Source organism: Cibotium barometz, chromosome 34, assembly GCF_041138505.1.
Source record: "Cibotium barometz isolate CiBa-2024 chromosome 34, ASM4113850v1, whole genome shotgun sequence".
NCBI lineage: Eukaryota > Viridiplantae > Streptophyta > Polypodiopsida > Cyatheales > Cibotiaceae > Cibotium > Cibotium barometz.
The window spans coordinates 31,500,926-31,514,697 of NC_141079.1; the positions used below are offsets into that span (position 1 = coordinate 31,500,926).

At 39.5% G+C, this 13,772-nt stretch overlaps 1 protein-coding gene across 1 annotated transcript in view; it reads right to left on the reverse strand.

Annotated features, from left to right (window-relative positions):
- LOC147618910 (chaperone protein dnaJ 15-like) overlaps positions 1-1,679 on the reverse strand; it is a 36,942-nt gene extending 35,263 nt beyond the window's left edge. The window contains exon 1 of the mRNA XM_086774043.1: positions 1,012-1,679. Coding sequence (XP_086630169.1) covers positions 1,012-1,145 — 134 coding nt within the window. The 5' untranslated portion in view covers positions 1,146-1,679. The remainder of the gene's footprint in view (positions 1-1,011) is intronic.
- Positions 1,680-13,772: the final 12,093 nt, after the last annotated feature.

Below are 13,772 nucleotides of genomic sequence, written 5' to 3' on the forward strand. Positions count from 1 at the left end.
GTCAGAGAGGACAAGATCTATCAACTCTGCTCCACAGAGGTCGAGACAAAGGAGCACTACAAATGCAGATGCCTAGTATTTATGAGATCCAGGGAAAATTCCATTGCCTCTTCCGATAGGAGTTCCGTCCACTGTCTGGGATCACTGACTTTCCTCAGCACCCCTGTCTAGGACTTTATTCAGCACTCTTTAGAGTGAGCAAAGCCCAGCCCCGGAACACCTCACAGCAAATCATCACTAGCTCTATGATATAGATCCACCCCAAAGCCCCCATGTCCCACCTCAGTCCACTGGAGTCCCCCTGAAACACACCCACCAGCTACAATGCACTCGATGTCCACAGGCCCTAGGTCCACAACAGCTCTCCACATGACAGCTCCAGATTGGGGAGATTCTCCAGCACACTAGAGATACTCCCCCACTCTAAGGGTGGACTTGGTGAGTCTCACGCGGCAGTCATAGACTCACCTATGCTAGATATTCAGGATGGATGAGAATGATAATATCACTCCCACATGAGCCCTCCAATTCTTGTACTGACTTGGAGATGTATCCTCCACATGTATTTTTACATGTACTCACATGCAATGATGATGATGAGATAGACATACAGCTAGTCTATCTTTTTGTACTTTTTTTCAGTTTCGTTGGTCTTCTTCCATGGCCCAGTATCACATGGAACTCTACTCAAACTTTGGTCTCAGAGACCCATTGGGTCTTTTGAAGACATTTTAATGTAATAACTCTCTCTCTCTCTCTCTCTCTCTCTCTCTCTCTCTCTCTCAGAGATGGGCATAGGGAGGAAAATCCCCAACGTCTGCCATCCATCATCACATGCTCAACTCACCTCACCCCGCATTTCTATTTCATTTTTTTATTGTTATAACCTCCAGGAGATGCTCCATTTTTTACAGATTGTACAAATTGTGCGCCACATTGATCTTATTTAATTGTGTACAAAAAGCACAAGAAGCTCAACAATACAGAAATGGCAATGAAAGGAGAGCTTACTTGAGAGCCAATTTTCTGTAAGCCGCCTTGATTTGCTGTTCAGATGCATCCCGGGGCACGTTCAAGACCTCGTAAGGATCCCTTCTTGCCGGTAGGTGGACGTTTGCTTCTCCCTTGATCTTGTGATTGGACATTTCTCCTTGTCCGATTGGGCTAACAAGGAAAGTCTGCCCTCAGACAGACAAGAAACCCACTTTATTGTCTCATAAACTAGGGTTTCGGGACAGAAATGTGGGGTTAAGAAGTGCAGAAACTATGGTTTATGCAGGACCGAAATTAGGGTTTCTGCAGCGCGAACGATGCGTTTCGTCCTTGCAGAGAGTGGGCTTCTGCAACGAGAGTTTCTGCAAAAGTTAGGGTTTCTGCTTGACTAAGGTTTTTGGCAGGCTTGATCTCGGATTAGGGTTTGCGGAGGACGCTGTAGTTTTCCAATCCACACAACACGTAAGGTATCGATCGCCCAAAGGGGATCTGGCTGGCATTAACACACGGATTAAGCGATAATAATTGCGAGATCCGAGGTGCCCATCTGCAGATTATCGATCGATACTTCTCCTCTTCGTCAGATGCCGAAGATATCATTTGATTTACTGCAAAATAGGCAAAGACAAGTTATTGAGTACAAAAGGCCTGTGTGAGATCAGAAAAGCAAAACAACTGGCAAATAAGAGAGAATCTTTTCACAACTTTCTATTATTAGCATTTATTAACATAATAATATTAATACAGACATACATCATGCATGTAGCATAGGTATTTATGGTGGTGTTTTGCATGGTTACTTTTCACATTTCCATTTGATTTCTTTCAATCTCTATGGAGTCTATACCACTCTAAGAAGGGGGGGGGGGAGTTCACAAGCTCTACAAAGACACCACCAGTGCACCACCCATTACATGGAGCAAGGTCATGCTAAAAAAGAGTCGTCCACCTCTAGTTATATTCACAAGGTTCATAAAGATGTGAGGCATAGGCCGGCATTAATCAAAGACAATGTGTCTAGACTTTATACCGGCCTAAGGGGGAGTTCACAAGCTATAGAAAGACACCAACCCCCATTACATGAAGAAACCACCTTTAGCTATATTCACAAGGTTCACAAACAGGTGAGGCGTACTTAATAATCATGGTCAATGTACAGGGACATGACCTAAAGCATACTAAGTTCACAAGGTTCAAGCTCATACTACGTTAATAAGTATTTCTCAAACTAGGGCTTAATCAAAGATCATCTCAAGGCAAATACGAGATACATACACATCCATCACTGGGGGAATGGAGCTTGATAACCTATAGGAACTACTCATAAACTAACCATTGTTAACCACTCCACCAGTTAACATGGTTTCGCACCCACCTATCCTACCATAAGGCGCTTTGCCACCATCATACGGAAGCCCATAAGATGATACTAGACTTTATGAAGTGGGCTTACCCTATTCTTAATGCCAAATAGGAAATTCACAAACTTCATGTATATGCTTGCTTAAGGCTAGAAATAGTGGATAAGTAATACACATTCATTCCCTCTTGCAATACTTGTGAGCTCTCCCTCTTCCCTGCTCTCTTGCTTGCTAGTGTTTTATTGGATTTTCTAGTTTGATTGTGACTTGCATGGATAGGATTGAGTGTAGGTTTTGACATTCTAATTGCAAAGATTGGAAGGAGAAACCCTATTTCTTTTGCTAGTTGCATTAGATTGAAGCTAAGAGGCTAAGATTTGGTGGCATTGAGCTAAGAGGTTGATTAGCAATGTGATTAAGGGTGTCCTTCCCTCAAAAACATAAGCTATAACAAAATGTGTGGATTGAAGCTAAGAGGCTAGGATTTGGTGGCATTGAGCTAAGAGGTTGCTTAGCAATGTGATTAAGGGTGTCGTTCCCTCAAAAACATAAGCTATAACAAAATGTGTGGATTAGGGTGTGGAAGTTAGTTTCTTTGTATTATTCATGCACTTCTATTGGTAGCATTACAGCACATAAAACCAACAAAAAAACAATCAAGGAACACTCGCCCACTTGCATAAACTCACTTTTCTAGGATAAGGAACATTAAACATCCCCAATCAAGTTCAAGAAACCACAAGTTCAAGAAACCACAAGGAACCCCAAAAAAAAAAAGCTAAAAAAATAGGTCTCGGGTTGGAGATATGAGCACACACAGTCATATGCAAATCACACGTGACGTAAGCAGATCCAAACGTAACTTGAACATTTAGACGTGATGACTAGGACATGACGTGAGTAGAGTGGTAGTACTATATTGGGCGATTAAAACCACCTTGAAGACTTATAAGGTCATACCTTCCATGTCCCCAAAAAAAATTGTGTCTTAAAATATGTACAAGCTTCAAATTCCAAGGAAATTTCATTTTATTACAGCATTAACTTCAATTATTACTCACAAACCCTATCATAGGTCCGAGGTCCCATTTCCCACCTAGCTTACCAAGCCCCACTTCATCCAAAAACACGAGTCCATTTCATACAAAAAAAGCATGAGACGCATGAGTCATGAACCACACACATGCATGAGTTATTAGCCACCATGAGCCACCAAACATGAGCCACACCAAAGGCATGAATCACCAGGCATAAACCACTATGCGTGAGCCATGAGCCCATTTTATACAAAAAACATTAAGCCACTAGACGTGAGTGTCGTGTGTCAGGACCTTTATAACAGTTGGAGAAGAATTCAATTTCTCAAACACAAAAAAAAAAACCTTACATAAACAAAATAAAATAAACAAGAGAAGTTGAAAATAAGAAAAAGATCACCGTCGACACAAGATAGGGTTGGATGAGTGTGGCCCATCGTACCACTCATCCATATTTATATGTACTAAAAGCTTGCTTTTACAACTCCAAAAACAAAGCATAATAGATTTTTGAGTTTTTGAGCATATAAGCTCTTCCAAAAATATAGCAAGCTATAGCTATCAAGTCTTGGGCCTACCAAAAGTATAAATACTAATTGGTATGTACACAAGTTTGAGGCCGTTTCCTTCCAAAAGTATTAATGCAAAAATAAATACCCATAATGGGTGTTCAGATGTCTTCTTAAATATCTCATTGTGGTCCAACAGATGTTCCATCCATAATTAACAAATAATCCACACTCAATTATTGCCTACATTTAAATAATATTAGTCAGCATACAAAGCCGATTAAACACATTAATCCTAACTATATCATACTAGCGCACATAATTGATTAAACTTATTAATCTTGAAAAAGGATATAAATATAAGGCACATCTAAAAAGAAGATATCCTCATACATAATGGGTGTCGCCATTAGAATGACTAGCATTCCCTCAGGTTGCAATTGACCTCAATTACATGGATGGTATGAATGGATGAGATTTTGGTAACAATGGAAAAACGTTCCTGGCATCCATTTAGCATATTCAATGGGATGATTCTTGAAAGTCACAAGATACTTAACATAAGTATTTCATGTGTGTGTAGTGGTGGTCTCATGGTCAATAACAAGACTTAGGGACAAGATATTCTTCTTCATCTACCAACTCAGGTGGTTCTTCTAATATAGGATGATCGAAGTCCTCTAAAAGGTCTCAAAAAACTAATGTGAAAAGAATTATGGATATGCCAGTTGGAGGGTAGCTCCAACTTAAATGCATTGTCATTTATCTTTACAATAATCCTGAAAGGTCCATAAAATCTAGGAGTTAACTTTACCATAGGATTAATCTCTACAGACTTTAGTCTCCTTTCTTTATTAAAACGGGTTTAGGCATACTTGGATGATCATAAATATTCTCATGTTCAAAATTACCCTCTTACTCGAGAGAGAATTCATCATCCACATGATTGATTCATATAGTTGGTTAGTTCTTCTTCTCTAGGAAATTGGGTGTAATATGTCCTTTTTGTTAACATTTGTAGCATGTCACATTTCTAGGTGCAAAATCTTGCTTTTTGTTTGTGTCATCGCCCTTGTTGTTGTTATTGTCATTAGCACCAAACGATTATTGTTGTTGTTAGAAACAACACCTTTGGTATTATTAATATGCTTGTCAAACTTACAAAAAGGAACAAAATTTTTAAATTTGTTAGTTTGAGAATCTTGAGGTAGTTTGTTATCCCAAGGAACTCCATTTCTTTCACTCATATTTGTAAGCCAAAAAGATTGTCGTGGTTAGAGAATGAGGTTGAAACATATTGATCTCTGCTCTAAGAGTAGGCTTTAATCCACCAATAAATTTATGATTTTGGTCCTTCGATCTCACTCTTTCAATGACTTGAAGTTAGATGAAAACTTGCCAAAACTTATCCACGTATACTTACACAGTCTCTTTGTTAAGTTGGTGAAGCATGTCCCATTGTTAACATGCTCTTGCTTTATACTGAGGTGGCAAGAAATTATTTTTTATGAGATTTTGGAACTCCTCAAGTATTTGGCCTTTCTTGTCCTTGCTTGATTTCATTCCACCATAATGATACGCTCTCGACTAAATGGTTTATAGCACATTTGACCTTATCTTTCTCATAAAATTCTTCCCTAGAAAAATAATCATCAAGTTGGCTAATCCAAGACAACGCCATCTTTACATCCTTCTCTTGTTCTTGAAAAGTCTCTTTGATGATATGTTAAATGTCAAGTTTAGGCTCAACACTCCAAGATCACCTCGTTCCTCATTAGCAAGAAAATAAAATGTGTGAAATAATACTTATGGTCGTACTTCGAATTTGATGAAGTCGCATGTTGTACCAATTTTTGTGGAGTAAGAATCAACAACTTCAAATGTCAAAAAGGCTCGCAAGTGGTCTTGGAAGCTTTAAGAAAGAGATGTTAAAGAAGCCCGAGAGGTGGAGAACCTTGATGCTCAAATTACCCTTGAACCCTTAATTAAATCTCCAAAAAGTAACCCCTTTGATAAATCCTTTAAATTTCCCCTTGTTCTCGTAATCCTCCTTGATGCTTAATTTGCTTGAAGATTTACACCTAAAATGGACCCTCTTGTAATCTTTGAATATAAATCTTTATGGTCTTTATAAACTTAGCTTATAGCTAAGGCTTCTGAGAGTTTTAAAAGCCTTTAAGTCAAAAAATTTAACCCTTTTGAAAACCTTGATTTTACAAATAACATAGATCTTGTGCAAGCTTTGATATTAAAGCTTATAAAGTTTATGGGCTTTGGCTAAAGCGAAGGGTTTTTAAAGCCTTATAAAATGTTTAGAGATTTTAACATATGTTGATAATGTTGTTTCCGTCGATGAAGCAAGCGTTAAAGTTAATGTTTCCATAGAGTTGAAACTGGTTTAAGTAATGAAAGCTTACACAACCTTGGAAGAGACCCATGTTTGTTAAATACTATTTTGTCATCTTGTGAGCAAAACCAAAAATCCAAGGGGAAAACCAAGACAATCAAAAGCTGACAAGTATGCAGTTACATTGAGTTCTTATTATGAGAGTTTAGGGATGTTTTTCTTGATGATTTATTGGATGGTGCTCCACCATTTAGGGACATTGGCCATAGCATTGAGGTGCTCCCTAGTTTGAGATCTATAAGCAAACATGCTTATAGAATTAGCCACTTCGAAGCACAAGAGGTGGAACGACAGCTAGTCGAGTACATGAAGAAAGGGTTTATAAGACCAAGATCTTTACCATGGGCATCACCCATTCTATTGGTAAAAAAGAAAGATGGATCTATGTAGATGTGGATAGACTACCATGCTCTTAATCAGATTTACGATTAAGAACAAATACCCAATGCCATCCATTGACGAGTTATTTAACCAACTTAATGGTACGCGATACTTTTCTAAGATTGATCTTAGCTTCGGGTATCACCAAGTTAAGATAGGGGAACAAGATACTCCCAAGACCACATTTAGGACTCATTTTGGACACTATTAGTTCCTAGTTATGTTGTTTGGCCTGACAAATGTGTCGCAACATTTATGATACTGATGGACAATGTGTTACATTCATACTTATGAAAGTTTACAAAAGTTTTCCTAGATGACATACTAGTTTATAGTAAGTCCAAAAAGGAACACTTACAACATTTGTGCTTGGTGTTTAAATTTCTTAGAAAAAATAAGTTATTTGTGAAGGAAAGAAAATGCACGTTTTTAGCTAAGTAAATATAATAATATTTGGGTCATCGTATTTTTAAAGAGGGAACGTGCATGGACCCTAAGAAGGTGGAATTGTTAATCCCATTTTAGATTAACAAATATGCTCCTCCATTTGAGGACATTAATAAGTGTCATGTGCAAAGGCACTATAAAAGTTATACATTATGAGATATTGGCCACCACCAAGGGCCTTAGTTAGTAAGTTTTGGGCACCCAAGTGTGAATAAGGGCCAATTGTATATAAGGCATTTTCTCATAATGAATGGACACAATTCCCCTTTGTGCTATGAGAGTTCTTGCTTTTGTCTTGAGAGAGAGATTAATCTAGCACATGTGCCTTCTTTATACTTGTATGCTTGTATGGAGAAGTGAGAGAGAGTGATTGCCTTGTGTGGTGATGTGAGTGACTCTATGGTGATAGCGTGGAGGTGGAGTTTGGAGGATTGGAGCTTCTCGTGAGCTTGGAGACCTCAAGGGACACAAGCACGAAGCATTGATAAGTTCCCTACGATAGTTGTGCTCTATTGCTTCTTCCAAAGGTGAATGCATTGAGTTCCTTCTTGGAGGTGTGGTAGCCCATAGCATTTTTGGCACCACTATCGGGGAAACACCTTTGTTTCTTCCATCCTCTTTGAGTTTCACCTCCCATTACATAAGTTTCATCATTGCCTTTGCATTCTGTAGTGCATTGTGTATGGAATGAATGGATAAGGTTTGAGTGAAAGTGAAAGTTTGTGAGAAATTGGTTGTTTTTGTTGTGTGGGAGTGTATTGGAGTGACCTTAGAGGAAAGCTCCATTGTTTTTCCTTTCAATTTTGATGTTTATTTCACGAAAATTGTGAACGTGAAAGAGCAGGGTGATACTCTATTTTTGTTTCTTTGAAAAAATCTACAAAAATCTCAAAAATAAGGAGCTATTGGTTGTGTTTTGAACTCGTATTACATTCTTTATGCCTAGCACAATCATTTTGGAAGCGTCTAGATAGGTAATTTGCACACAAACTCCTCTCTATCGAGTAGGAATTTTCCACATGAAATTGCAAGAAAACAGATACAACGTGAACTACTTCCTGCAATCTCACGGCATGAAACGTTCCTGAAATCATCGCCACAATTCATAGGATTACCTTGCTAAAAAAAGGTTGTCTTATCTTGACATATATGACACCACGGGTCTGACAAAATTGTGATCTGTGAACTAACAGAAAATGCTTCAGACGTGAAGCACTAAATAGTTCACGACATGAACTATTTCAGTGCATCTCACGACGTGAACCAATTACATCTCACGACGTGAACAATCTCCATTTCATGATGTGAATGGCAATTCCAGTATATTGTGTTCATATTCAGTTTCCAGCTTACAACATGCATCCAAAGTAGTCGTTCGGGCTAACAATAGATAATCATGCATTTTATGGTCTCTCGAACTCCTCTCCGGAAGCATGGCAATAATTGATCATCAGTTAGCCTCTCCCGTAGTTTGCATCTTGAATTCAAGTGCTTTATTCTTGGGACACATAGTCTCGCATCGACTCAATTTCTTTATGTTTAATGTTATGCAACTACGCCACATAACTCTATATGTCGCCACTTCTGGCGAAGCTTGGCACAAACATATTCTTGAGCCGTGAAATTGATCTTATCTTCTAGCTTGAGGGTTTAGAACCATTGATGAGCTTTTCCTTCTAGGGTCAATGAGGAGGCATAAATCATGGTTACATCACTTACTGGCCCACAGGTTTCACATGTGGACTCAAAGATCTCTACATACTAGATCGGATCCCCATCCCAGATAACTTTTGTATGAGCTTTGAAATGATGTGTGGCTTCATTTGGGATGGTTTGGATTCTAGAGCAGTGCCTACTTCCTTGACCATTCCTTGGTCTATTTTCGTAACCATATTCAACGAATCCATCCTTGTGACCGCATTAAGATCTATATTTGGATCCGCCCTTGGTCTTTGAGGAGCTACTCCCCCCTACCTAGACCTCGTTCTCTTCTAACATTGGCTCTTTTAGGCATTTTTGGTCTATAGGATGGTCTGGCCACTTCATTCTGAACTGGCTCATCATTAGCAGCCTCAATACGCCTTTGTAGAATCAAGAGCTTCATGTCATGTAAGAACTTGGGATGATTGATCATTTACTCGATGTCTTTCTTGGTGTATAGGCAGTCTTCTACTTCACCCATTTCCCTCGGTAGATTATCCCCTTCATCTTGGTTTACGAACACTTCCTCTGCTCTTGTCTCTTCATTGATGGGCTCTAAGTTTGGAATTTCTCCCTCACTCCTTCCCATAACCATTTCTGGTTCTTTTCCATGTGATTGAAATAGGTTCACATTTCTCATCTCTTTTTGCCTTTCGAGTATCGAGCTCTTCTTTCCTTAAGCTCAATTCTTGTTACTTGGCCAATTCAGGTGAAGAATTTCATGGCACCGTGAGACAGTAAGTCCATACATTCAGTATTTATATATCGTAAACGAGTTGGAGAGAGAGAGAGAGAGAGAGAGAGAGAGAGAGAGAGAGAGAGAGAGAGAGAGAGAGAGAGAGAGAGAGAAGGAGAAGTAGTTAGAGAACTTTCAGTATTGACAACAGTATTGTTTTGTGCAGATCAGTTAGAAAGCTAATAATTGCTCTCGAGGCCATAATCCAGGACACACTACTAGAACACACAAGGACTGTGAGATACAAAGTCTCGGAGCAACGGGATGGCCATAGTTGCAGTTGGAGGGTGTGCTACAACGCAAAGTTGCTGCTACACTTAGTTCTCTTGTTACCCACAGAAAATGTAGGCATGCTCCTTTTTTTGAATGATATCTTACTTTCCTTCCTCATTCTTTGACGGCACATGTCTATTTTTTTGACTTTTTGTAGAATCCACGATTATCAGAATACTTTGATGTGGATTTAGGGTTGTTCAAGGAAGAGGCCATTGAGCATATTATTGTCAACATTCATAGCAAGCCGCCTAATATCCCTGTTGCGTTTGTGTCCCCTCCACCACGGCCGCGACCAGGACCACTGCCACAGCAGTACCCACGAACACAAGTCGACAGGTTTGTTGCGAGCTTCCAGAATCTGATGAATCTGAAGACGTCAATTTGGAAGCTTCAACCTTGCAACAACGACAGCAAGCTTCAGTTCTAGACGAGCAATCACCCCAAGAGCATCCGGAAGAGCAACTACCCCAAGAGTGTTCGGAAGAGCAACCAGCCCCCCAAGAGCGTCCCGAAGAGCAACCAACCCAAGAGCGTCCCGAAGAGCAAGCACCCCCTCAACGACAAGCCTCACCGCCCGAACAACAAGAATCATCCCACACACAATAGCACACTTTGTAGGAAAAAACGAGAACATGCTATCAATGTTTTAAACATCCAATAAGAAAATGTAGAATATTTGTCTTAGTTTCTATTGCTCTAAGAAATACAAAATGTTGTCATGATTGATGTAACTATATGCTGTCAAAAATATCTCTATGTGATGGTCGTTTTCACCACACGAAAACTTGCTTCCTTGTTATGTCTTTACATTGAATGGTCCTTTCTTTTCTCCTTGGTACCTATTTCCAAAATTCAAAGTAATGTATATAAGTAATAATGATTATGGCATAGGTTAGATTGAATAACATACCTTATGGTCGTTGCACTTGAACACATAATCATCAGGCACTTGTAGGTCATCCTCATTTGCCAAGTCTGTTCTCACTTAATGCAGTGAGATTTTTGACCTTATATGAGTACTGTCAACATCTCATGTTCAAACCATACCTCTAATAACATCAATGGATTTTCAATGTAATCCTCCAAGTCCTGATCAATTGCTAGAAGTTTTCCATTGACATAATGCCATCGCATATAATGAAAGGCCAAAATAAAATTCTGGGAGCCAATCATATATTTACAGACAATAGATTTCCTATGGATTTTGCAGGTAACCCCATTTAACTCTTTCACATCCCAATTTTGACTTAAGAAATCCAAACATTTCTCTGATTTACAGAAAACATTGACAATGTTTTTTGACCTCCTCGTCATAAAAGAAGTCGACAAAAACATGCAATGGCATAAAGACAATGATTTTTACCTGACGATTTGCTACATTTGGTCTTATACACCTCTGCACATCTTGGTATATCTTTAATCTAAAGCACTCACTTGTTTCTGCTGATGGTATGGGCCATTCTGGACTATCAAATGAAGGTAGTGGTAATGCTTTCAAAGATCAATAACCTGTAACACTATGAGGTGCTGTGTAAAATTCATTATGAAAGAAAACTCCTCTCTCTGCCAAAGACCTACTGGATGTTTCTTTGTATATCTTCTCACCAATAGATGCATGAAAAACATCGAAGATTCCCACAATACTATCTATAGGTTGCCAGTCAACCAAGTTTGAAGGATATATATCTATAAAAACGAATACAAGAGAAGCATAGATGCATGAAAAACATCGAAGATTCCCACAATACTATCTATAGGCTGCCAGTCAACCAAGTTTGAAGGATATATATCTATAAAAACGAATACAAGAGAAGCATAAGTATAGAAATGAAACACATTACATAAACATAATGTAAAAACATTTACTTACAGTTTGGTCTATGGAGTGGGATTCCATCAGGCAAACATTGCAGACGCAGTTTTAAGTGCATGTAGGCATGTATAAGGACTTCCTTAATGCTTCTACTTGTGTCAGAGAGTTTGAAGTCTTGAACTCTGCCTTTGTAAGTGTCGATGAACTCATTCTTTGTTTTTTTTTACTTCCTAGTCTGCAACATAATCCAACTACCAATAGAGATTATGGTAGGAATCCACCTTTGATTATCCATATCAAAACTGTTGTATACTATAATAGCACTAGTAGAGGAGCAGGGACGCCTAGGACGTCTGGTTTCCATGGAAGCAAATAGAAAATAAAAGCAGATGTAAGAAGATGGAAGAAGAGATAACCTCCAAAACGTGCGAATTTTTTAGAGGGAAATCCATTCATTAAATGACGTAGGAACTTCGAAGAGAACATTTCAAATTTTTAGAGGAAAAAAGCACTTTAATTAAATGAGCTGAACGAGGAAAATTTTAGATTGAAAACCATTCATTAAATGAGCTGAGATTTATTAAATGAGCTGACAACACTCTATTTTTCATATATATTAACATTATAAAGTGTGGTCAAATGCATTTCGTATTTCTTTAATAACAATATATTCATATAAAGAATATATAAAAAATGTCTAATTATCAAAAGTTCCGTTACGGTGGCTCTCTTCCTATCAAAAGCCTTTCTCTCTCTAGAGGAAAAAGGCCCAAAGTTGAGTCCAAAATTCGCCTAATGACTGGTCCCTTACGAGCCTCAGTCCGGGACGAGTCAGCCAGGGTTCCACTCTAAGGATCCAAGGTCAGGTGTACAAGTCTTGTACATGGTCTGGTCAGGTGTGGAAGTCTCGCACATGAAGCAATGTCAGCCTGTACAATGAATCACCCTCTGGAATGATGACAAGTGTTCTGGTGTTCGGCTTGTGGCTAGATACCAGGCATTTGGGTAGTTGCATGGAGTTGCATGTACAAGAAGGGGCAAACCTATGGGCCACCCGAGAAGTTGGTTTGACACCATTGCCTAAGAAAGGGGTAGGTCTTGTAGGCATAGTCACAGGAAATGGCCGTTTCAGTCCTTAGAAATGCATTTCTCTATTTCAGGACCCCATCTGTTTCCATGGCCGTTTCTCATTTCCCAAGTGATATTGTCATAGGAAATGGCCATTTCCATCCCTAAAAACTTGTTTCCCCATTTCCATTTTTGAAACGTTTTCGTTTTGGACGGTGACTACGCTTGTAGGCCACCCTAAGGGGGGTCAAGAATGACCATGGCCAATGCCCAATAGCATGCTGTCAGGGTCAGAGGCCTAGAAGAGCCTAGGTAGCAAGGCGGCTAGCCCAAAGGCCTTGGCTAGCGTGTCGGCCAGCCCATATGGCCTGGGTAGCCGAGTCGACTAGCCCTTATGGCTTGGCTAGACTATCAGCTATACAGCCAGTCCAGCAAAGTGGCTACCCTAGGCAACCTAGACAACATAACCAAGGTGGCCATAGCATGGGAAAATAAGATGCATAATATATGCATGAGAAACAAGTCATGGAGGGATTTATCTAATAGGCCAACCCATGTTTGCATTCACCGACCAGCATAGCATAGTCTAGAAAGTCTTTTAGCATCTCCTTCTTTCTTTGCCATTGGGACCTTATGGATGGTGGCCTTTGAGCTGTCTTCAATGAGATTATGATCAGAGGTGCCATGCTAGTGAGGCTCTAAGAGGGCTTGATTCACTTGATTCCCAAGGAGGGTGTGGTGATAGATTGGAGATCCGGCAGTGGAGACCCATCACTCTTCTAGAGATAGCCTATAAGATCTTGGCCAAGGTCATCAGCAGGAGACTTCATCCGTTTCTCCTAGACTTGATCCACGACACTCAGACCAACTTTGTTCAAGATCGAAGCATTCTGGACAACATCTTTACCTTCTAAGAGGCGACAACTTTGGCTAGGATACGGTAGTAGGACCTCATTGTGCTACTCCTAGAATTTGAGAAAGCATATGATAGGGTGGATTGGAGCTTTCTAGAGGATACTATGTACCGGATGGGATTCCCCATG